Source organism: Amyelois transitella, chromosome 19, assembly GCF_032362555.1.
Source record: "Amyelois transitella isolate CPQ chromosome 19, ilAmyTran1.1, whole genome shotgun sequence".
In the NCBI taxonomy this organism is placed as follows: Eukaryota; Metazoa; Arthropoda; class Insecta; order Lepidoptera; family Pyralidae; genus Amyelois; species Amyelois transitella.
The window spans coordinates 1,306,695-1,328,584 of NC_083522.1; the positions used below are offsets into that span (position 1 = coordinate 1,306,695).

At 43.3% G+C, this 21,890-nt stretch overlaps 2 protein-coding genes across 3 annotated transcripts; one reads left to right on the top strand and one right to left on the bottom strand.

The window, feature by feature from the left end:
- The first annotated feature begins 137 nt into the window (after nt 1-137).
- On the top strand, nt 138-14,251 carry LOC106136562 (nucleoporin SEH1). Of its 2 annotated transcripts, none has more exons than XR_009657268.1 (9): nt 138-332; nt 745-901; nt 1,612-1,765; nt 2,347-2,454; nt 3,534-3,647; nt 4,644-4,802; nt 5,471-5,631; nt 7,205-8,324; nt 13,637-14,251. XR_009657268.1 is itself a non-coding variant. In XM_060949644.1 (9 exons), the coding sequence occupies exons 1-8, from the start codon at nt 198-200 to the stop codon at nt 7,348-7,350; spliced, it is 1,134 nt and encodes a 377-aa protein (XP_060805627.1). In that variant the 5' UTR covers nt 138-197; the 3' UTR covers nt 7,351-7,355; nt 13,637-14,249. The 2 variants fall into 2 exon arrangements, 1 of the variants encoding a protein (XP_060805627.1); XM_060949644.1 differs by having other exon boundaries at nt 7,205-7,355; nt 13,637-14,249.
- LOC106139701 (serine/threonine-protein kinase NIM1) lies at nt 9,050-21,355 on the bottom strand. The gene is made up of 11 exons (XM_060949645.1): nt 21,151-21,355; nt 20,284-20,412; nt 18,968-19,146; nt 17,836-17,894; nt 16,674-16,803; nt 15,915-16,063; nt 12,857-13,008; nt 10,748-11,391; nt 10,204-10,287; nt 9,688-9,748; nt 9,050-9,143 (listed from the first exon to the last, which is right to left on the bottom strand). Exons 1-11 carry the CDS (start codon nt 21,277-21,279, stop codon nt 9,063-9,065), a joined length of 1,797 nt encoding a protein of 598 aa, XP_060805628.1. The 5' UTR covers nt 21,280-21,355; the 3' UTR covers nt 9,050-9,062.
- Between the last annotated feature and the right edge of the window lie 535 nt (nt 21,356-21,890).

The window sequence follows — 21,890 nt, forward strand, 5'->3', positions numbered from 1 at the left end:
TGTATGTATCTGCTAAATGAATATTTCCATGTTAAAAATATATAACTGTGTAATCCTCGTTATTGTTACCCATGGCGCCATGCGCCATAGATACGTATAACGAAACGTATTTTAGAAATGACATTGACATTTATCAATGTTTGGTTATTTTGCCGCTGAGTGTTATCAACTTTGTTTAAATCTAAAACTTTACTATTATGGGAGAATTAACTGTTACTAATATGTTCGAATCACAAACCATACAAGCAGACCACAAGGATCTTATTCACGATGTTGCATACGATTTCTACGGCGAGAGAATGGCTACATGTTCAAGCGACCAGTATGTTAAGGTTTGTTCAGGTTATATGATTAAAACATGTTTCTTTTTCTTTATAAATAGTTATTTCCCTTAGTTACTTGTTATTTGGTAATATTAGATAAACTTCCACTCTATTATGTGGGTAAACCTAAAATCTAATAAGACTCTAAATATCAACTTGGATCTTGCATTTGGTCTTGGCTTGTACCTTATACTGTTACAACGACACATCATTTATGTACAATGTGGCATTTCTATTGCCTTATACATACATAAAATCACGCCTCTTTCCCAGAGGGGTAGGCAGAGACTACCTCTTTCCACTTGCCACGATCTCTGCATACTTCCTTCGCTTCATCCACATTCATAACTCTCTTCATACAAGCTCTATTGCCTTATGTCTATTTTATTAAGGTTATTCAATAAAAATAAACATATTCCAGGTGTGGGACACAGATGGAAAGGGGGGCTGGAGGCTCACAGGCAGCTGGAAGGCCCACCACGGCTCCGTGTGGAAGGTCACCTGGGCCCATCCGGAGTTTGGACAAGTGCTTGCTACATGCTCCTTCGACAGAACCGCTGCTATTTGGGAGGAAGTTGGTATGGAATCCATCATATGATCAGTTGAATTATTATACATACATACATACATAAAATCACGCCTCTTTCCCGTAGGGGTACCATTCTCTTATCACGCTGTTCCTTATCTGGTCACTCAATTTCACACCCAACATACTCCTTAACGCTCTTATTTCCACTGCATTTATTCTGCTTTTGTGCTTCTTTTGCCATACCCAACTTTCACTCCCATACATTAATGTCGGGACCAACACGCCCCTATGCACAGCCAGTCGAGCCTTTTTGGATAGTTTCTGACTGCTCATAAAGGCATGCAAAGCTCCATTCACCATGTTCCCTGTGTTCACTCTCCTTTCAATATCACTATCACACTTGCCATCTGATGTAAACTTTGATCCTAGATATACAAACTCTTTCACTTGCTCAACTTTTTCTCCTCCAATCAAAATATTACATGCTGTCATTATTATTATATATACTTTAAACACACTAGCAGCTCATTAAGCTGATGCGTGTGAATTTTGATGCTTGGAGATTTTTAAAGTTTGTCTAGCCAATTCTTAAAACAATTGACTGAAGGAATCTTACAAGAAGAAATTTCTTTTTGGGAAGTGGACATTATGGTCCCAAAGGCTTTTCGTGCTAGTAGTTTCTTTTTTGTATTCTTACACTTGTAGTCGCAACTATGAGACACTATTGTTAAAAAAGATCATTGGTTAATTTTTCCACAGGAGACACAAACGCAATGGGTTCAGAGAAAGGCCTCCGCACATGGGTGAAACGATCCAACCTCGTTGACTCCAGGACTTCTGTAACGGATGTCAAGTTTGGGCCTAAACATCTAGGTCTGCTGTTGGTCACATGCTCGGCTGATGGAATTATAAGGTATTAGCAACCCGCCCTGCTTCACACGGGTAGTATTTATGATTCATTTCATACAAACTTTCAACCCCCATAATAGTATTTTAGAGATTGATTTTTTTTTTATGTTTGGAACATTATGTATTTCATCTCTTGCGGAGATTGCATAGATTGAGTTAGCCTCAAAGTCAGTTCAAGACTTGTGTTACAAGATACGTAACTCAACATACGTAATTACTATATTTCACAAGGATGAAGTTCTTCAACAATACTATATTTTATAATAAAAACATCCAAGACCCAAGCAATCACAAAAAGTTTATTTCTCATCATACCCTAGCCACGATTTGAACCCGGAACCAAGTGTGTCACAGAGAAGCGCACTACCGCTGCGCCACAGAGGCCATATATGTTTTCTATATCACAGAGGCCGTATATGTCATGTCTGTATCCGTTGCGGAGATATCTTTTGGTGTCACAACACTAGTTTACGTCAAATAAATAACTTAACACTAAGTTTACTGCCGCTTCCATAGTGTCAGCGCAGAATAATCAGTAACAAACTTCACCCCAGCATTTTCTTAGTATGACAATGTAATTTTCAGGATTTACGAAGCACCAGACGTGATGAATCTAGCGCAGTGGACTCTGCAGCACGAGATTCCTACAAAAGTCTCAGTCAGTTGCCTCTCATGGAACCCTTCCCTGTCAAAGTAAGTATTTAATACTAGCCGGGCCTGCGACTTCGTCCGCGTGGAATGGTTATTTTTGCATCTTGCCTTGCATTTTCCTCAAAGATGAATAATTTCCCCCGTTTTTTTTCACATTCTCCATTATTTCATCGCTCCTAATAGTTGCAGCGTGATGTTATATAACCTAAAGCCTTCCTCGATAAATGGTCTATTCAACGCAAAAAGAATTTTTCAATTCGAACCAGTAGTTCCTGAGATTAGCGCTTTCAAACAAACAAACTCTTCAGCTTTATTATATTAGTATAGATTTAACACTAGCTGGATAAAGGCTAGTATTTGTTTGCCGACATTCTCAATAGGTACATAGAAGCTGACCCTTTTTAGTATAGAGAGATGGGAGGAGAAATTTTTTAATAGTAGATCAAGTGTTCAGTTTGACCAGGCCTAACACATGAGAGAAAACCTCATTCGAATCGGAGCAGTAGTTTTCGCGTTATGCGGTTATAAACATGAGGACAGACAGAATTTCTAAGTATTTATTTATGTACACAAAATTATATAGGAGCATTCAATACAGTAATTGTAGTACAAAGGTGCTACATGTGCCGTGTGGTTCCCGACACCAATAGAAAAAAAGAATAGGACCACTCCATCTCTTTCCCATGGATGTCGTAAAAGGCGGCTAAAGGATAGGCTTATAAACTCGGGATTATTCTTTTATACGACGGTCTAGCAACCTGTCACTTTATATGAATCTCAATTCAATCTGTAAGCCACACAGCTGAACGTGGCCTATCAGTATTTTCAAGACTGTTGGCTCTGTCTACCCCGCAAGGGATGTAGACGTGCTACTTATTTCAATAGAAATATCCTACTACTATTATAAAGGCGAAAGTTTGTATGGATGTATGGATGTTTGTTACTCTTTCACGCAAAAACTACTGAACCGATTACCATGAAATTTGGTATGTAGGTAGCTGAAGACCCAGAATAACACATAGGCTACTTTTTAATCCCAGAGTTCCCGCGGGATTGATAGGGTTTCCATGCGGACGAAGTCGCGGGCGGCCTCTAGTACATTAATATTATTTTTATTTCAGAGTAAACCCCCCAATGCTGGCAGTGGGCAGCGATGAACCGAACACAACAAACGCTGTGGTCAGCGTACAGACAGACAAAAGCACCTCTTGTAACGGAAAAGTCTTCATATACGAGTAAGTTTTCCAGCCAGAATTGAACTTACATACATATGTTCACGTCTATGTCCCTTGCGGGGTAGACAGTGCCAACAGTCTCGAAAAGACTGAATGACCACGTTCAGCTGTTTGGCTTAATGATATAATTGAGATTCAAATAGTAACAGGTTGCTAGCCCATCGCCTAAAAAAGAATCCAAGTTTGTAAGCCTATCCCTTAGTCGCCTTTTACGACATCTATGGGAAAGAAATGGAGTGGTCCTATTCTTGTTTGTATTAGTGCCGGGAACCACACGGCTAATTTTCTTAATGACTTGAATTAAACTTAAACGTCTAATAAGGACTAAATAAGCTTATACATACATACATGTATACATAAAATCGCGTCTTTTTCCCGGAGGGGTAGGCAGAGACTACATCTTTCCACATGCCAGGATCTCTGCATACTTCCTTCGCCTCATCCACGTTAATAACTCTTCATGCAAGCTCGGCGGTTTCGGGTAATCTTGACCTGACCCTTTGCCAGGACGTCCTTAATTTAATAGACTTATAAACTTGTAATTCTCCTTTCAGGCGGTGGTCTAGCAACCTGTCACTATTCGAATCTCAATTCTAAACATATTTTGTGATTAGCTTTTATATATATAAATGATAAATGAAATAAAATTAAAATATATATATACGGGACAAATTACACAGATTGAGTTAGCCTCGAAGTATGTTCGTGACTTGTGTTACGAGGTACTAACTCAACGATACTATATTTTATAATAAATACTTATATAGATAAACATCCAAGACCCAGGCCAATCAGAGAAAGATCGTTTCTCATCATGCCCTGGCCGGGATTCGGACCCGGGACCTCCGGTAACACAGACAAGCGCACTACCGCTGCGCCACAGACGAATAATATAATTCGGTATAAGGAATAATAAGGAGGAATAATATGATAGTATAATTCGGTTCTGTCTACCCCACAAGGTTTGAAGACGTGATGTTTTTGTTATCCCAACAGATACAGCGACGCGTCCCGGCGCTGGACTCGAACCGACGTCCTGTCGTCGGTACAGGAGCCAGTTAACGACATAGCCTTCGCCCCCAACTTAGGAAGATCTTTCCATTTGTTAGCAGTGGCCACCAAAGATGTTAGGATTATCAAAATTGAACCGGTCACGTGAGTTCTCTCATTTTATACATACATACATACATACATCCGTCCGCGACTGCACGGCACTCTCATTTTATCTTATTTTTAAACTGGCCATTCTGTCTTTTCCAGACTGTTGCTTCAGTCTACCCCGCAAGGGATATACATACATACATAAAATCACGCCTCTTTCCCGGAGAGGTAGGCAGAGACTACCTCTTTCCAATTGCCACGATCTCTGCATATTTCTTTTGCTTCATCCACATTCATAACTCTCTTCATGCAAGCTCGGCGATTTCGGGTACTTTATTATTTTATCTTATTTTTAAACTGGCCATTCTGTCTTTTCTAGACTATTGCTTCAGTCTACCCCGAAGGTGATATAGACATAATTATACATACATACATACATATAATCACGTCTATATCCCTTGCGGGGTAGACAGAGCCTACAGTCTTGTAAAGACTGATAGGCCACGTTCAGCTATTTGGCTTTAATATCAGATTGAGATTCAAATAGTGACAGGTTGCTAGCCCATCGCCTGAAAGAAGAATCTCAAGTTTATAAGCCTACCCCTTAGTCGCCTTTTACGACAGCCATGGGAAAGAGATGGAGTGGTCCTATTCTTTTTTGTATTGGTGCCGGGAACCACACGGCAGACATAATTATATGTGTATGTATGTAATCGTTTCAGAGATTCGAACGCATCAAACAACGGTTGCGGAGTGCGTTTCAAGACCGAAGTGTTGGCAGCGTTCGAAGACCACTACTCATGCGTGTGGCGAGTCTCTTGGAACGTGACCGGGACATTGCTGGCCTCTTCCGGGGACGACTGCTGCGTCAGATTGTGGAAAAGTGAGTAACGCAGGTTAAGCAATTTTTTTGTGGACCAGAGTTGGATGGGTCGCCGAAAAATACGCATATGGCTGTGGAGGTGTGAGTCATAGGTTAAGCAGCTTTAGGCAGCCTCTTCCGGAGACGACTGCTGCGTCAGGTTGTGGAAAAGTGAGTAACGCAGGTTAAGCAATTTTATTGTGGACCAAAGTTGGATGGGTCGCCGAAAAATCCGTATAATACTGTGGAGTTGTGAGTCATAGGTTAAGCAGCTTTAGGCAGCCTCTTCCGGAGACGACTGCTGCGTCAGGTTGTGGAAAAGTGAGTAACGCAGGTTAAGCAATTTTATTGTGGACCAGGGTTGGATGGGTCGCCGAAAAATCCGTATAATACTGTGGAGGAGTGAGCCATAGGTTAAGCAGCTTTAGGCAGCCTCTTCCGGAGACGACTGCTGCGTCAGGTTGTGGAAAAGTGAGTAACGCAGGTTAAGCAATTTTATTGTGGACCAGGGTTGGATGGGTCGCCGAAAAATACGTATAATGCTGTGGAGTTGTGAGTCATAGGTTAAGCAGCTTTAGGCAGCCTCTTCCGGAGATGACTGCTGCGTCAGGTTGTGGAAAAGTGAGTAACGCAGGTTAAGCAATTTTATTGTGGACCAGGGTTGGATGGGTCGCCGAAAAATACGTATATGGCTGTGGAGGTGTGAGTCATAGGTTAAGCAGCTTTAGGCAGCCTCTTCCGGAGACGACTGCTGCGTCAGGTTGTGGAAAAGTGAGTAACGCAGGTTAAGCAATTTTATTGTGGACCAGGGTTGGATGGGTCGCCGAAAAATACGTATATGGCTGTGGAGGTGTGAGTCATAGGTTAAGCAGCTTTAGGCAGCCTCTTCCGGAGACGACTGCTGCGTCAGGTTGTGGAAAAGTGAGTAACGCAGGTTAAGCAATTTTTTTGTGGACCAGGGTTGGATGGGTCGCCGAAAAATCCGTATATGGCTGTGGAGGAGTGAGTGATAGGTTAAGCAACTTTAGGCCGGGACCAGTGTCGGATCGGTTGCCATAAAATGTAATCACATGTGCGGCTAACTATAAATAAATATATACGGGACAAATTACACAGATTGAGTTAGCCTCGAAGTAAGTACGAGACTTGTGTTACGAGATATTAACTCAACGTTACTAAATATATTTTATAATAAATACTTATATAGATAAACATCCAAGACAAGAAGTTGAGAATCAATCAGAAAAAGTCATTTTCTCATTAGGCCCTGGCCGGGATTCGAACCCGGGAGCCTGCGCCACAGAGGCCGTCTATATGGTCAAGATGTATATTTTTATAGCGTTACTAACTTTAACCCGTGGCTTACTGGTTACAAAATTTCACCAGATAATAAATTGCTCTTTCCCAGGGATGTCGTAAAAGAATAGGCTTCTGTATTCTTGGTCCTCTTTTAGGCGATGCGCTAGCAGCGAGGTCCTCTGACACGAGTATTCTATACTTACTAGAGGGCCTCAACAACTGGCTTTGTAAAACTGTTTTACTGAATAAACGAATTTTGATTTTTGATTTTTTTTTTTTGATCTTTCCATTCCAGTGCAATACCTGAACCAATGGAAATGCGTGGCGGTGTTCAAGAACGAGTCGTCGGCGGGCGCGGCCGCGGGCGCCCCGGGCCGCGCCTCCACCGCGTACGTGCGCCTGGCCGCCATCGCCGACCCCGCGCTCATGCCGCGACACTGACACACGTACGTGCGCCTGGCCGCCATCGCCGACCCCGCGCTCATGCCGCGACACTGACACACGTACGTGCGCCTGGCCGCCATCGCCGACCCCGCGCTCATGCCGCGACACTGACACACGTACGTGCGCCTGGCCGCCATCGCCGACCCCGCGCTCATGCCGCGACACTGACACACGTACGTGCGCCTGGCCGCCATCGCCGACCCCGCGCTCATGCCGCGACACTGACACACGTACGTGCGCCTGGCCGCCATCGCCGACCCCGCGCTCATGCCGCGACACTGACACACGTACGTGCGCCTGGCCGCCATCGCCGACCCCGCGCTCATGCCGCGACACTGACACACGTACGTGCGCCTGGCCGCCATCGCCGACCCCGCGCTCATGCCGCGACACTGACACACGTACGTGCGCCTGGCCGCCATCGCCGACCCCGCGCTCATGCCGCGACACTGACACACGTACGTGCGCCTGGCCGCCATCGCCGACCCCGCGCTCATGCCGCGACACTGACACACGTACGTGCGCCTGGCCGCCATCGCCGACCCCGCGCTCATGCCGCGACACTGACACACGTACGTGCGCCTGGCCGCCATCGCCGACCCCGCGCTCATGCCGCGACACTGACACACGTACGTGCGCCTGGCCGCCATCGCCGACCCCGCGCTCATGCCGCGACACTGACACACGTACGTGCGCCTGGCCGCCATCGCCGACCCCGCGCTCATGCCGCGACACTGACACGCGTACGTGCGCCTGGCCGCCATCGCCGACCCCGCGCTCATGCCGCGACACTGACACACGTACGTGCGCCTGGCCGCCATCGCCGACCCCGCGCTCATGCCGCGACACTGACACACGTACGTGCGCCTGGCCGCCATCGCCGACCCCGCGCTCATGCCGCGACACTGACACACGTACGTGCGCCTGGCCGCCATCGCCGACCCCGCGCTCATGCCGCGACACTGACACACGTACGTGCGCCTGGCCGCCATCGCCGACCCCGCAACACTGATACACGTACTGACCACGTATATATGTACATACGTGATTATGTATGTATGTAATATAGGCACAGGCCAATTCCCTTATAACGTTAAGCCGTTCGTCAACTTACATACGGAATTAGGATAATTTCTTTTCAGTTGTGAATTATTTAAGTGGTTTTATTGAAATGTTTTTGGGCAATCTGAATTACAAAGTTGAATCCGTAGCATGGCACGCGCGACGCCGTTTCTATCGCCGTTTCGGTTTTTATTATGACGCGAAACGAGACAGCGATAGTTTAAAGGCTGAAGAGTTTTTTTACGACATTGTTTCAGTATTATTTTTTAGGCGATGGGCTAGCAACCTGTCACTATTTGAATGTCAATTCTATCATTAAGCCAAATAGCTGAACATAGCATATTCAGTGTTTTCAAGACTTTTGACTCTGTCTACCCCACAAGGGATATAAACGAATGTATATATTGTTTCAGTAACTAGATCATGTCAATAAAATATTAAAATATTAATGTATCACTCTATTATTATTTAGCTTGCATCTAAAAATGTAAAACTAACAAAATGTAGAACGCGTACAAAAACATGTCTAACATATAATCGTTGTGTGTAACATTCTCATCTTTTTATTCGCTTAAGATTACAATTATGGTACGAAAAAAAAAAAAAGAGTTTCAACAAAAAGTTTGTAAATCTTCCAAAATGTGACGTCACTTCATGGGGGCGGTTCTTCGGAGCCTCTGCAGGTGCGGAGTAGTGGTGTCCTTGGACCGGGAAGTGAACCAGCCCACCTGGTGGAGTACATGTTACATTCAAAACTGCATTTCTGACAAAAAAAATATCTGAAAACCGCATCAAAATCGGTTCAGCGAAACGCGAGATAATCGGCAAACAAACAAGCAAACGAACAAACATACATACATAAAGTCACGTCCATATCCCTTGCGGGGTAGACAGAGCCATGACTGACAGGCTACGTTCGGCTGTATGGCTTTATGATCGGATTCAGATTATTTGAGAGATATAAACATCCTACTAATGTTATAAATGCGAAAGTATGTATGTCGGGATGTCAGTATGGATGTTTGTTACTCTTTCACGCCAAAACTACCGATAAACATAAATCGATTACAATGAAATTTGGTATGTAGGTAGATAGCTGAAGACCCAGAATAACATATAGGCCACTTTTTATCCCGGAGTTCCCGCGGTACCGATTGTTACGTTATGATTGGGTTTCCACGCGGACGAAGTCGCGGGCGGCCTCTTCTATGAAATAAATGTGGCATATGACAGAGCGGGAAAAAACCTGCGATTAAAAAGGCAAAAACTTACCGGCATAGCTCTCTCGCTCTTACAATGACTGTTTGAAGACGAATGCGGGCTGACTATGTTCCTGCGAACATTATACGTACATTTATCTATACATTTTTCATTTCAATACTAAACCTGCGTTCAAAACGTTTTAATACCGTGTCTAAATACGTCTTAATAACGTTTCTTTCTTGTATGAAAAATTATTTAGTGATTAATATTTTTATCTTCTTTAAGTCTTTAATTATTCATAGTATAAATGCAATTAAGCATTCGCTTCAATGTTATAATTTTTTTTAACTGGTGCAATATATACATACTCGTATATACCTACAGCGAGTTTTACAATCACTAATAGCCTATATACATTTAAGAGCCAATTACAGGTCTTCACTAATGAAAACAGTTTATATATATATATATGATATATGAAGACCTGTAATTGGCTCTTAAATGTATATAGGCTATTAGTGATTGTAAAACTCGCTGTAGGTCATCCAAAATAAATAAATGCTTTGGTCAAAATAAACAACATACCCCAGCGAAGCTCGCTTGATCGTGGTCGCGGTATTCTGCAGCAGTATTCTGGTGGGAGGCGACACTACGCCTGTCGCCCTCCAGCTGTCAACAAAACATTCAGCGTTCATTCCACTGTCATTTTTCTAACTGCAAATATCACATTAGGCGATGGGCTAGCAACCTGTCACTATTTGAATCTCAATTCTATCATCAAGCCAAAAAGCTGAACGTGGTTTATAAGTCTTTTCAAGATTGCTGGCTCTGTCTACCAAGCAAGGGATATAGACGTGATCATATGTATGTATGTATGCAAATATAACAGATTCCAATATCAGCCCCGTTAGCGATGTACCCGTTACGTCATCTTACAAACTCCAGAGTCCGCCAACGACCACGCTCCAGGGATTTTAGGTATTACAAAGTCATTCTCATTTGAACAGGGTTTTTTACATAGCCCAGGGTTCCCAGTTGCAACGTTCCCCACACATGATTTTTACATATGCACAGAAATTTAATATAATAATGGTAACTGTACATGAACATGAATCTAAGACATAAATACCTTGGCAGCCCATCGCCGGCCCTCCTATAAAACTCCGTCCTCTTCACATCCCCCCTGGCCGGGCAGCTGCTCAGGCGTTTCTCCTCTTCCGCCGGGACACTCCTCATGCACGAGGTCCTGGTGTACCGCCTCGCGTTCCTCGGCTCGTTCACGTCTGTACTGGAATGCTCAGTTATACTGGGGAGGCGAGGGTCGAAACAGTCCCCATAGTCGTTCATCTTAAAAACTGGCTTCTTATCGCAAAACGCTGTCGGAGGTCGCGAGAGGACCACATGTGGCGGTCGCTTTATCACAGGTTTTTGCTCTTGCTTAACTGGCTTCGGTATAGCTGGGTTGAGCACACGATTCACTATTTTGGGGGGCTCCAATTTCGGCTTGGCAGCCTTTTGAGGCGAGGTGCTTCGTCGCAAAATGGGCTTAGTTATTGGCGGCACAGAGTGGTCTTTCGCTTGATACTCCGGTGGGGAAATGGGGCGTGGTTCAATCATGTTGGCGGACCACAACAGGTCGCCAGGCACCTGAGTTTGGTGCAGGTGAGTCTTGATGTTGTAAATGCCAGCGATGGCGCCGAACGGATCAGCTTTTACTTCGGCAATGACGTCTATCACAGTACGGCCGCTCAGCTCGGCGATTTGTTTGTATATCTGCATGATGGACAAGTTTTTATTGAACGTAGTAGGAACCAGTACGATTAAGAGACTTTCGTAATTTTTAACCAGCTACGATTTCCCTCGAATAAAATCCTGGATCCACTCGCTCTCTCTCATTTTGGCGTGTTCCCAATTGCATCTTCTGCCATTAAGCCTCGGAGCCTGGGGTCCACTCCTCCTCATCATAATGATGACCAAGATCAAGGACCTCATTCGCAGAAATCGCCACATTCATTCGCTTGTAGCGGTTCTCTAATTTGGCAATAAATTCTACTTGTAACGTTGTTGCTTTAGATGCCAAGGTCCTACTTAACCTGGGAGTTACCTCTTTATTGGCCTTAGGATCGACGGCGCCCAGGGGGTGAGTCTTCATGCGCATGCCCGGCTTCTTGATCCAGCGCAGCCTCTCACCTCCTTGTTGCCATATTGCTTCAGATGCCGAGTTCCATCCTAAATTAGCAGTTCCCTCTCTATTGGCCTTAGGGTCGACGGCGCCCAGGGGGTGAATCTTCATGCGCATGCCCGGCTTCTTGATCCAGCGCAGCCTCTCACCTCCTTGTTGCCATATTGCTTCAGAGCCCAAGGTCCTATCCTAACTTAGCAGTTACCTCTCTATTGGCCTTAGGGTCGACGGCGCCCAGGGGGTGAGTCTTCATGCGCATGCCCGGCTTCTTGATCCAGCGCAGCCTCTCACCTCCTTGTTGCCATATTGCTTCAGAGCCCAAGGTCCTATCCTAACTTAGCAGTTACCTCTCTATTGGCCTTAGGGTCGACGGCGCCCAGGGGGTGAGTCTTCATGCGCATGCCCGGCTTCTTGATCCAGCGCAGCCTCTCACCTCCTTGTTGCCTATTGCTTCAGAGCCCAGGGTCCTATCCTTACTTAGCAGTTACCTCTCTATTGGCCTTAGGGTCGACGGCGCCCAGGGGGTGAGTCTTCCTGCGCATGCCCGGCTTCTTGATCCAGCGCAGCCTCTCACCTCCTTGTTGCCATATTGCTTCAGAGCCCAGGAACCTATCCTAAATTAGCAGTTACCTCTCTATTGGCCTTAGGGTCGACGGCGCCCAGGGGGTGAGTCTTCCTGCGCATGCCCGGCTTCTTGATCCAGCGCAGCCTCTCACCTCCTTGTTGCCATATTGCTTCAGAGCCCAGGAACCTATCCTAAATTAGCAGTTACCTCTCTATTGGCCTTAGGGTCGACGGCGCCCAGGGGGTGAGTCTTCCTGCGCATGCCCGGCTTCTTGATCCAGCGCAGCCTCTCACCTCCTTGTTGCCATATTGCTTCAGAGCCCAGGGTCCTATCCTTACTTAGCAGTTACCTCTCTATTGGCCTTAGGGTCGACGGCGCCCAGGGGGTGAGTCTTCATGCGCATGCCCGGCTTCTTGATCCAGCGCAGCCTCTCACCTCCTTGTTGCCATATTGCTTCAGAGCCCAGGGTCCTATCCTTACTTAGCAGTTACCTCTCTATTGGCCTTAGGGTCGACGGCGCCCAGGGGGTGAGTCTTCATGCGCATGCCCGGCTTCTTGATCCAGCGGTGCCGCGCAGCCTCCTCGATCTTCATTCGCTGTTCCACGTCAGGCTCTAGGAGTTGTTGGATGAAGGTCTTGCATTCTGACATACAAAATGGCTACAACTGATTTAAAACATTCGCGTTTCATTATACTATATATTTATATACATACGTATGTCACGTTTTTATCCCTCGCGGGGTAGACAGAAGCAACAATCTTGAAAATACTGATAGGCCACGTTCGGCGGTTTGGCTTAATGATAGAATTGAGATTCAAATAGTGACAGTTTGCTAGCCCATCGCCCAAGAAGAATCCCAAGTTGCATTAAACTGTTTATAAACAATACAGGTATTAAACGTGCATTTAAAGTAGACCTTTATTATATCTAGGCTCGATAACCACAGATAATTTGACACACCCGAAATAAAAAAAAACTTGCGTAGGGTATTTTATAAATAGACTGGGTATGCCTGCGACTTCGTCCGCGTGGAATAGTTATTTTGGGCATCATTGAAGCCCTCAAAATTGAATAATTTTTCCCCATTTTTTTTTTACATTTTCCATTATTTCTTTGCTTCTTATAGTTTTAATGTGATGCTACATATAGCCTAAAGCCTTCCTCAATTCGAACCAGTAGTACCTGAGATTTGCGCGTTCAAACAAACAAACTCGTCAGCTTTATAATATTAGTATAGATACATATTCAAAGAATAATGTTTCCTTTTCAGGTAATCTTCAGACAAACCCAAGCGCAATCAAAACAAAGCCTAAGTGTTGTAAAGGACTGAAAATATTGTTAATTGTAAATATATTTTTTTATTTTATTTAAGTTTCCTGTCCTTGTTATACTTCTAAGAAGTGAGAGAGCTGCACATATGGTTAGTATTGCTAAAAAACAGATTCCATACTCAGTGTGTGTCAAATCATTCGACAATGAGAACTAGCGTTGCCGAAATATATATTTATTTATATATAGCTGTTTGGCTTATAAATAAATATATATATATATTTATAAGCCAAACAGCTGAACGTGGCCCTCATCAGTCTTTTCAAGACTGTTGGCTCAGTCTAGGGATACAGACGTGATTATATGTATGTAGTAAAAACTTTTTACACAAACCTACTCCCGTCTGACCTCCACAACCTCGTAAGGAAACTAACCCACCTCTGTCATTATTATTTCTGAATTATAATCACCAATGTTTCATTCATCATCAAAACATATGTTTCTGTTGTTATATTATTATGTTTCACTAAGGTTTCGAAATGTTAAAGTGACCTTTATTTAATGTACTCGAAGTAACTAATTGTTTTTGCATCTTTTCAATCGAATAAATTGTGTCTTTATTTAAAAAAATTTGTTCGTTTTTATACCTATCTGCCGTGTGGTTCCCGGTACCAATAAATAAAAGAATACGGACCACTCCATCTCGTTCCCATGGATGTCGTAAAAGGCGACTATGGGATAGGCTTATAAACTTGGTATTCCTCTTTTTGGCGATGGGCTAGCAACCTGTCACTATTTGATCATTAAACCAAATAGCTAAACGTGGTCTATCAGTCTTTTCAAGACTGTTGGCTCTGTCTACCCCACAAGGGATATAGACGTGACTATATGTATGTTTGTATGTTATATTTTTATACTGGTACGAGCTGCCTCTGAACAAAACGTATGAGCTGTTGTAAGCGTTAGTTTTTCCTCCTGGCTTTAGTCCCGGTTGCATCCCTCACCATTCTGAAGATGAGCCCATGAAATATTTCCTTTTTTCGACCCGGGACCTGCCTTTGACCATGGATGCTTGGTGAGTCAGGTTTATACACGAAGCGACCCCCATCAGACCTCTGCCATCTTATCAGGGGAATCTAACCGGTGATGCCGTGCCGTGTGGTGCAGCTAAACAAAAAAAAATAGGACTACTCCATCTCTTTCCCATGGATGTCGTAAAAGGCGACTAAGGGATAGGGACTTACAAACTTGGAATTCTTTTTAGGCGATGGGCTAGCAACCTATCACTATTTGAATCTCAATTCTATCATTAAGCCAAATAGCTAAACGTGGTCATTCAGTCTTTTCAAGACTGTTGGCTCTGTCTAGCCCACAAGGGATATAGACGTGACCATATGTATGTATGTATGTGAATCTAACCCGTATTGGATCGATCATGGTTACACATCCACTTGCCTGAATGTGCAGGTTTCCACACGATGTTATCCCTCACCGTAAGAGCATCGGTTAGTATACAAACTAATGTACACAACTTTGAAAATAGTCATTGGTACATGGTGTTGATGGTGGGTTTTGAACCTGTGACTGGATGTGCAGGTTTCCACACGATTTTATACCTCACCGTAAGAGCATCGGTTAGTATACAAACTAATGTACACAACTTTGAAAATAGTCATTGGTAAATGGTTTGATGCCCTCTGTGGCGCAGCGGTTATACGCTTGTCTGTGACACCGGAGGTCCCGGGTTCGAATCCCGGGCAGGGCATGATGAAAAAAGAACTTTTTCAGATTGGCCTGGGTCTTGGATGTTTATCTATATAAGTATTTATTATAAAATATAATATCGTTGAGTTAGTATCTCGTAACACAAGTCTCGAACTTACTTTGAGGCTTACTCAATCAGTGTAATTTGTCCCGTATATATTTATTTATTTACTAGAGGCCGCCCGCGACTTCGTCCGCATGGAAACCCTATCAATCCCGCGGGAACTCTGGGATAAAAAGTAGCCTATGTGTTATTCTGGGTCTTCAGCTACCTACATACCAAATTTCATGGTAATCGGTTCAGTAGTTTTTGCGTGAAAGAGTAACAAACATCCATACATCCATACAAACTTTCGCCTTTATAATAGTAGTAGGATTTGTTATCTATAGATATAAGTATTTGTTATAAAATATAATATCGTTGAGTTAGTATCTCGTAACACAAGTTTCGAACTTACTTCGAGGCTAACTCAATCTGTGTAATTTGTCCCGTATATATTTATTTATTTATCTACCAGAGGAGACGCAAGCGAGCGCCGCGCGTTGCTTCCTCGTAAATCCCCGCGCTATGGCCGCCCGGAGCTGAGGACGCGACTTGCCGTCGCCCCCGTCTCCGCCCGTGAACGGCAGCCCACCGGTCACCATTCCGTACACGATCACGCCTCTGTTGGGGATAAAAATTGAATGAATATTCATAGCCGTATAGCTTAGTGCCGTGTGGTTCCCGGCAGTGCCGTCTGGTTCCCGGCACCAATACAAAAAAGAATAGGACCACTCCATCTCTTTCCCATGGAAGTCGTAAAAGGCGACTAAGGGATAGACTTACAAACTTGGGATTCTTTTTAAGGCGATGGACTAGCAACCTGTCACTAATTGAATCTCAATTCTATCATTATGCCAAATAGCTTTTTAAGTCAGTTGGCTCTGTCTACCCTATAAGGGATGATGACGTGAATTTATGATCGTATGTTTAAAACACACAGATTTGAATTGGGTGATAGTTATTGGTTTGTTATAAAAAACTCGACATACATTTTTTACAGTTAGTCGAAAAAGGATGTAACAGGCATTCTTCTCTGATGAATTACATCCCCACACAATCTGAAGAAAAGCCCAGCCATTTAATTGCCATGACTCAGCATTCAATATTTGCATGCTATAATTCATGGCTGACCAGGAGGAAATATGTTTTGTTTTATACCTTTTGTAAACCCTAGTCAAAAGCAAATAAATATTCTATTCACTGGTTCCACTCGTATGCTGGATAAACTTACATGCTCCAAAGGTCCACTTCGGGCCCGTAACGTCTGCCGTCGACAAACAACTCCGGCGCAGCGTACTCCAGCGAACCGCACGGAGTACGCAAAGCAGCCCCTGCGCTCCAAATGTTAGATAAGCCGAAATCTGAAAACAATATTTCATTATAGATAGATAGCAAGATTAGAAGCAATATTTCATTAGGTGCCGTGTGGTTCCCGGCACTATTACAAAAAAGAATAGGACCACCCCATCTCTTTCCCATGGATGTCGTAAAAGGCGACTAAGGGATAGGCTTATTAACTTAGGATTCCTCTTTTAGGCGATGGGCTAGCAACCTGTCACTATTTGAATCTCGGTTCTATCGTTGAGCCAAATAGCTGAACGTGGCCATTCAGTCTTTTCAAGACTGTTGGCTCTGTCTACCCCGCAAGGGATATAGACGTGATCATATGTATGTATGTAGATAGATAGATGAAAGCATTTGTTTGGGCTATCGGACTCCTCAATATCTATACTAGTATTATAAAGCTGAAGAGTTTGTTTGTTTGAACGCGCTAATCTCAGGAACTACTGGTTCGTATGAAAAATTCTTTTACTGAGGATCTCCTAATCACAAAAGGCACATGGTTGCCATAATTTTCTGGGCAACTGATCCCATGACAGACAGGAGTTTGGTTGACAGGTGTGAATTTTTTTCGTTTGCGGATGTGATATATACATATATGTATGTTCAAAGAAGTTTGAAATGTTATAAAAACTCCTTGTTATGTTCTTGTTTATCTGTGGTGCGGCGTCCCATGCGCGCGCATCTTTGAAATACATGGCATTCGTGTCCAAGCTATCCTGTGGTTTTATGGCATGAATATTTATTAATATCTATAAATATATCAGGATGTAAGCGGACCGGCTCCTCTCCAGAGAGACGCGACCAGGACTGACGCTAGGTGAATGAAAAACAAGAAAAATGTAGTTAAAACGTCACGACTCCATCGCTACATATTATAAAGTCCCGCTATTTTATTTGTCTTATGTGTTATCTCGGGAAGTTGTGGACGGATTTCGTCCGTGTTTGAAATATTGGAAAGAGGATTTTCTGTGAAAGGTTTTTATCTTCTAATGCTACCCGTGCGAAGCAGGGGCGGGTCGCTAGTTGTATATAAGTAAGAGGAAACTTACCAACAATTTTTATGTACTGCTTGGAACTGTCCAACATTATGTTCTCCATTTTGAGGTCACTGTAAAAATAATATTTTTTTTAATTTAATAATCAAACCTAGAAACTAAATTCTATGAAACCAATACATACATACATATATATAATCACGTCTTTATCACTTGCCAGACAGAGCCAGCAGTCCTGAAAGACTGAAAGGCCACGTTCAGCTGTTTAATTCTATCATCAAGCCTAACAGCTGAAACCAATACACATTTGAAATCGAAATCAAAACTCCAAGAACACTGTTCCCATATTCTACTTACTCTTTTTTACCTCTTCCTGACTCTAGTCCTAGTAACATTCCCACCACGAGAGGAGAACGCGGTACCTTGCACCTTAGCTCCTTGCCCAAGGTCGTACCCCGTCAGGTTTTACACGAAGCGGCCCATCTGACCTCAACTTATATTCGATCATGGTAAACCCAGTTGCCTGAATGTGCAGGTTTCCTTACGATGTTTTCCCTCACAGAAAGAGCACTTAGCATATGCCGTGTGGTTCCCGGCACCAATAAAAAAAAAAGAACAGGACCACTCCATCTCGTTCCCGTGGATGTCGTAAAAGGCGACAAAGGGATAGGCTTATAAACTTGGGATTCTTCTTTTTGGCGATGGGCTACAACCTGTCACTATTTGAATCTCAATTCCATCATCGAGCCAAAAAGCTGAACGTGGCCTGTCAGTATTTTCGAGACTGTTGGCTCTGTCTAGCCCGCAAGGGATATAGACGTGACTATATGTATGTATGTATGTATGAGCATTATAGTATTCAAACAGATGTGCTCAGGGCATAACTCCGAAAATAGTCATCGGTACTTTAGCCGAGTTGGGATTTGACCATGTGCCTTTATGCTAATCATGCATATCCTCACTTAAAGTAAAAGTAAAAAGAATTTATTCAAAGAACACCATAACAAAAAGACAAAAAAGGAAACAAAAATATGTACAAAAACAAACATGTAGTATGCTTCTCTCCCCCTCAGCATAATGCTGGCTGTAAACAATATGCTACACGGCCAGCGCTGATCTTCCGGGGGTTCCCGGGTAGGCATCACAGACATACGTACAATGAAAACAAAAAAAAAAAAAAACTTACCGGTGTACAACGCCACGTGAATGCATATGTCTGACGGCAGACACCAACTGGGCGGCCAGGGACCTCGCCCTCGCCTCGGGCAGGCCCCGGGCGCCGCCTCGACCCGACTGCGACAACACGTGGGTGCACAGGTCGCCACCACCGGCCGCTTCCATCACCACGTATAGGCGCGGGCCGTGCTGTGGTAAATACTTACGTTTTTTAGATAGATAGATAGATACAAAACTTATTTTATACATGATTATCCAAACTGATACCAAATTAGATGTAGGATACATCTAATTACTTTCCATCATGCTCCATCTCTTTCCCATGGATGTCGTAAAAGGCGAATAAGGGATAGGCGTACAAACTTGGGATTCAACCTGTCGCTATTGAACCTCAGTTCTACCATTAAGCCAAATAGCTGAACGTGGTCATTCAGTCTTTTCAAGACTGTTGGCTCTGTCTACCCCGCAAGGGATATAGACGTGACCATATGTATGTATGTATGATACATCTAATTTGGTATCAGTTAGAATATTCATTTAAGTATATGCAATTAATTCAGGTCTGTAATCTGGTATACATTTCTATTCAAATTGTAAGTTTGGATTATTGCGAGGTTGACGTTATTGAAGAAAATATTGCAGTGCAGTGTGCTACCGCTTCTTTTGAACTGACGCTACTACACTAGAGAACGCCCGCTAGACACGAAAAATCCCGCGAGAATTTTGGAAATACCTCATTCCATTCACCCATAGCCCACATTAGGAATCAATATGCAAAGCCAAATTTAATATCTCTCTAGTCCCAACGGCTTTACGTTGTGTCAGCCAGTATCTTCATATTATTTTGTCCCCCATTTTTATCCCTTTAGAGGTTGAATTTTGAAAAATCATTTCTTATCTCAACTGTACGCGATATAAGGCCGATCTTCAAATTTCATCATCAGCCTTATTTTTTTTATGTATTTAGAAGTTTGGTGTTGTGATGTGAAAGAAGATGTAGTTACAGGAATAGAAAAGGGTACCTATGTTAAGATGGTTCGGTCATGTGGAGAGAATGAATGAAAGCAGGTTGACTAAGCAGATATACAAGGAGAGTGTGGAGGGAAAGGTTGGAGTGGGAAGACCTAGACGAACGTATCTTGATCAAATTAAGGACGTCCTGGTAAAGGGTCAGGTCAGGTTAAAAGTACCTACCCGAAACAGCCGATCTTGCATGAAGAGAGTTATGAATGTGGATGAAGCGAAGGAAATACGTAGGTAGTCTCTGCCTACCCCTCCGGGAAAGAGGCGTGATTTTATGTATGTATGTATGTGTTATGGTCTCACCATCATGGTCTCGTAGAGAGCGGCGATGCAGGGGTGTCGCAGCTTGGCCATCACCCGCGGCTCGCGGTGGAGATTGCGGCGAGCGTACTCCTCTTTTATACATGTCAGGTCTATTATTTTTATAGCCACCTAGTTAAAAAAAAAAAACATTATACACAAAACGTGTGTCATGAATGGATGGATCATCATGGATCGTGGCAAGTGCAAAGACGTAGTCTCTGCCGTTTCCCTTCGGGAGAATGGCGTCATTATATATACATATATGTACTAATTGTTGCCCGTGATTCCTGTGAAAACTATAATAGGCTTATATTTAATTCTATAATATCCTATACAACAATTCCAACTTCTCCTATTTAGTATTATAGTTTCAGCTGCCAAAATTGTACCAAGCAGCATGTCTACAACAATATAGGTGTAACGCCGAAAGTAAAAAAAAAACTTATTTGACAGATAACCATTATGCCGACAACGCAATCGAAAATACTTAGGAGCTTGTCGGCCTCAGTGGCGCAGCGGTAGTGCGCTTGTCTGTGACACCGGATGTCCCGGATTCAACTCCTGGCCAGGGCATGATGAGAAACGAACTTTTTCTAATTGGCCTGGATCTTGGATGTTTATCTACATAAGTATTTATTATTTACCTAATATAGAATTGAGTTACTTTCTCGTAACACAAGTTTCGAACTTACTAAGTACGAAACTAACTTAATCTGTGTAATTTGTCCCATATAGGTATAGGTATTTATACTTAGATACTAGGCGAATGAGGATTTTGTCAGGCACATATATGGGAGCGCTACGCGAGGATCCCTCGGAAACGTAAAATAATATAGATTGTATAATAAAAACATTTGTTAATTTCACCTTTTTCCCAATAATCCTGTGCGTCGCCTCTTCAACTCTGGCAAAGTGTCCCTTCCCTAGTACTTTGCCGGTCATGAGATAATTCCCAACACTATACACCTGGTTCCTACTCCGCGCGTTAGTGCTCATCTTAGTTGTCTTAACTACTAATTTCGATACATTTTAATTATAATAGACACGTAAAAACTAAACAACACTCGGCAAAACCACGAACTTGAAAGGATTGTTTGTTATTGTTAAAGTCATTATATTAATTTATCTTGTCACTGTGCTATCATTTGTTTGTGCCTCAAAATTGGAACGATCAATTGAGATTGACATTTGCGAGGTCTATTTTCGTCGCCAGTGCAATTGATTCGTATATAATACTTTTTTTATATATGTAACTAGCTATTGCCTGCTACTTCGTTCGCCGTTAAAGCCATACCTACAGCTGAACGTGGGCTTCCAGTCTTTTCGAGATTGTGGACTCTGTCTACCCCGACAGAGATATAGACGTGATTGTTATGTAAGTGCCGTGTGGTTCCCGGCACCAAATAGAAAAAAAGAATAGGACCACTCCATCACTCTCCCATGGATGTCGTAAAAGGCGACTATGGGGTAGGCTTATAAACTTGAAACTCTTCTTTTAGGCGATAGGCTAGCAACCTGTCACTATTAGAATCTCAATTCTATCTTAAAGCCAAATAGCTGAACGTGGCCTATCAGTCTCTACAAGACTGTTAGCTCTGTCTACCACG

What these genes read in the sequence shown, in the direction of transcription:
- LOC106136562 (XM_060949644.1), top strand. Translation starts at nt 198, where the DNA reads ATGGGAGAATTAACTGTTACTAATATGTTCGAATCACAAACCATACAA. An exon ending in TGGAACCCTTCCCTGTCAAA is followed by an intron (nt 2,455 to 3,533) that starts GTAAGTATTTAA and finishes TTTTTATTTCAG; the next exon opens with AGTAAACCCCCCAATGCTGG. An exon ending in CTGCGTCAGATTGTGGAAAA is followed by an intron (nt 5,632 to 7,204) that starts GTGAGTAACGCA and finishes TTTCCATTCCAG; the next exon opens with TGCAATACCTGAACCAATGG.
- LOC106139701 (XM_060949645.1), bottom strand. Translation starts at nt 21,279, where the DNA reads ATGAGCACTAACGCGCGGAGTAGGAACCAGGTGTATAGTGTTGGGAAT. An exon ending in ACAGGATTATTGGGAAAAAG is followed by an intron (nt 20,413 to 21,150) that starts GTGAAATTAACA and finishes TTTTTTAACTAG; the next exon opens with GTGGCTATAAAAATAATAGA. An exon ending in GCCGGCGATGGGCTGCCAAG is followed by an intron (nt 10,288 to 10,747) that starts GTATTTATGTCT and finishes TTTTGTTGACAG; the next exon opens with CTGGAGGGCGACAGGCGTAG.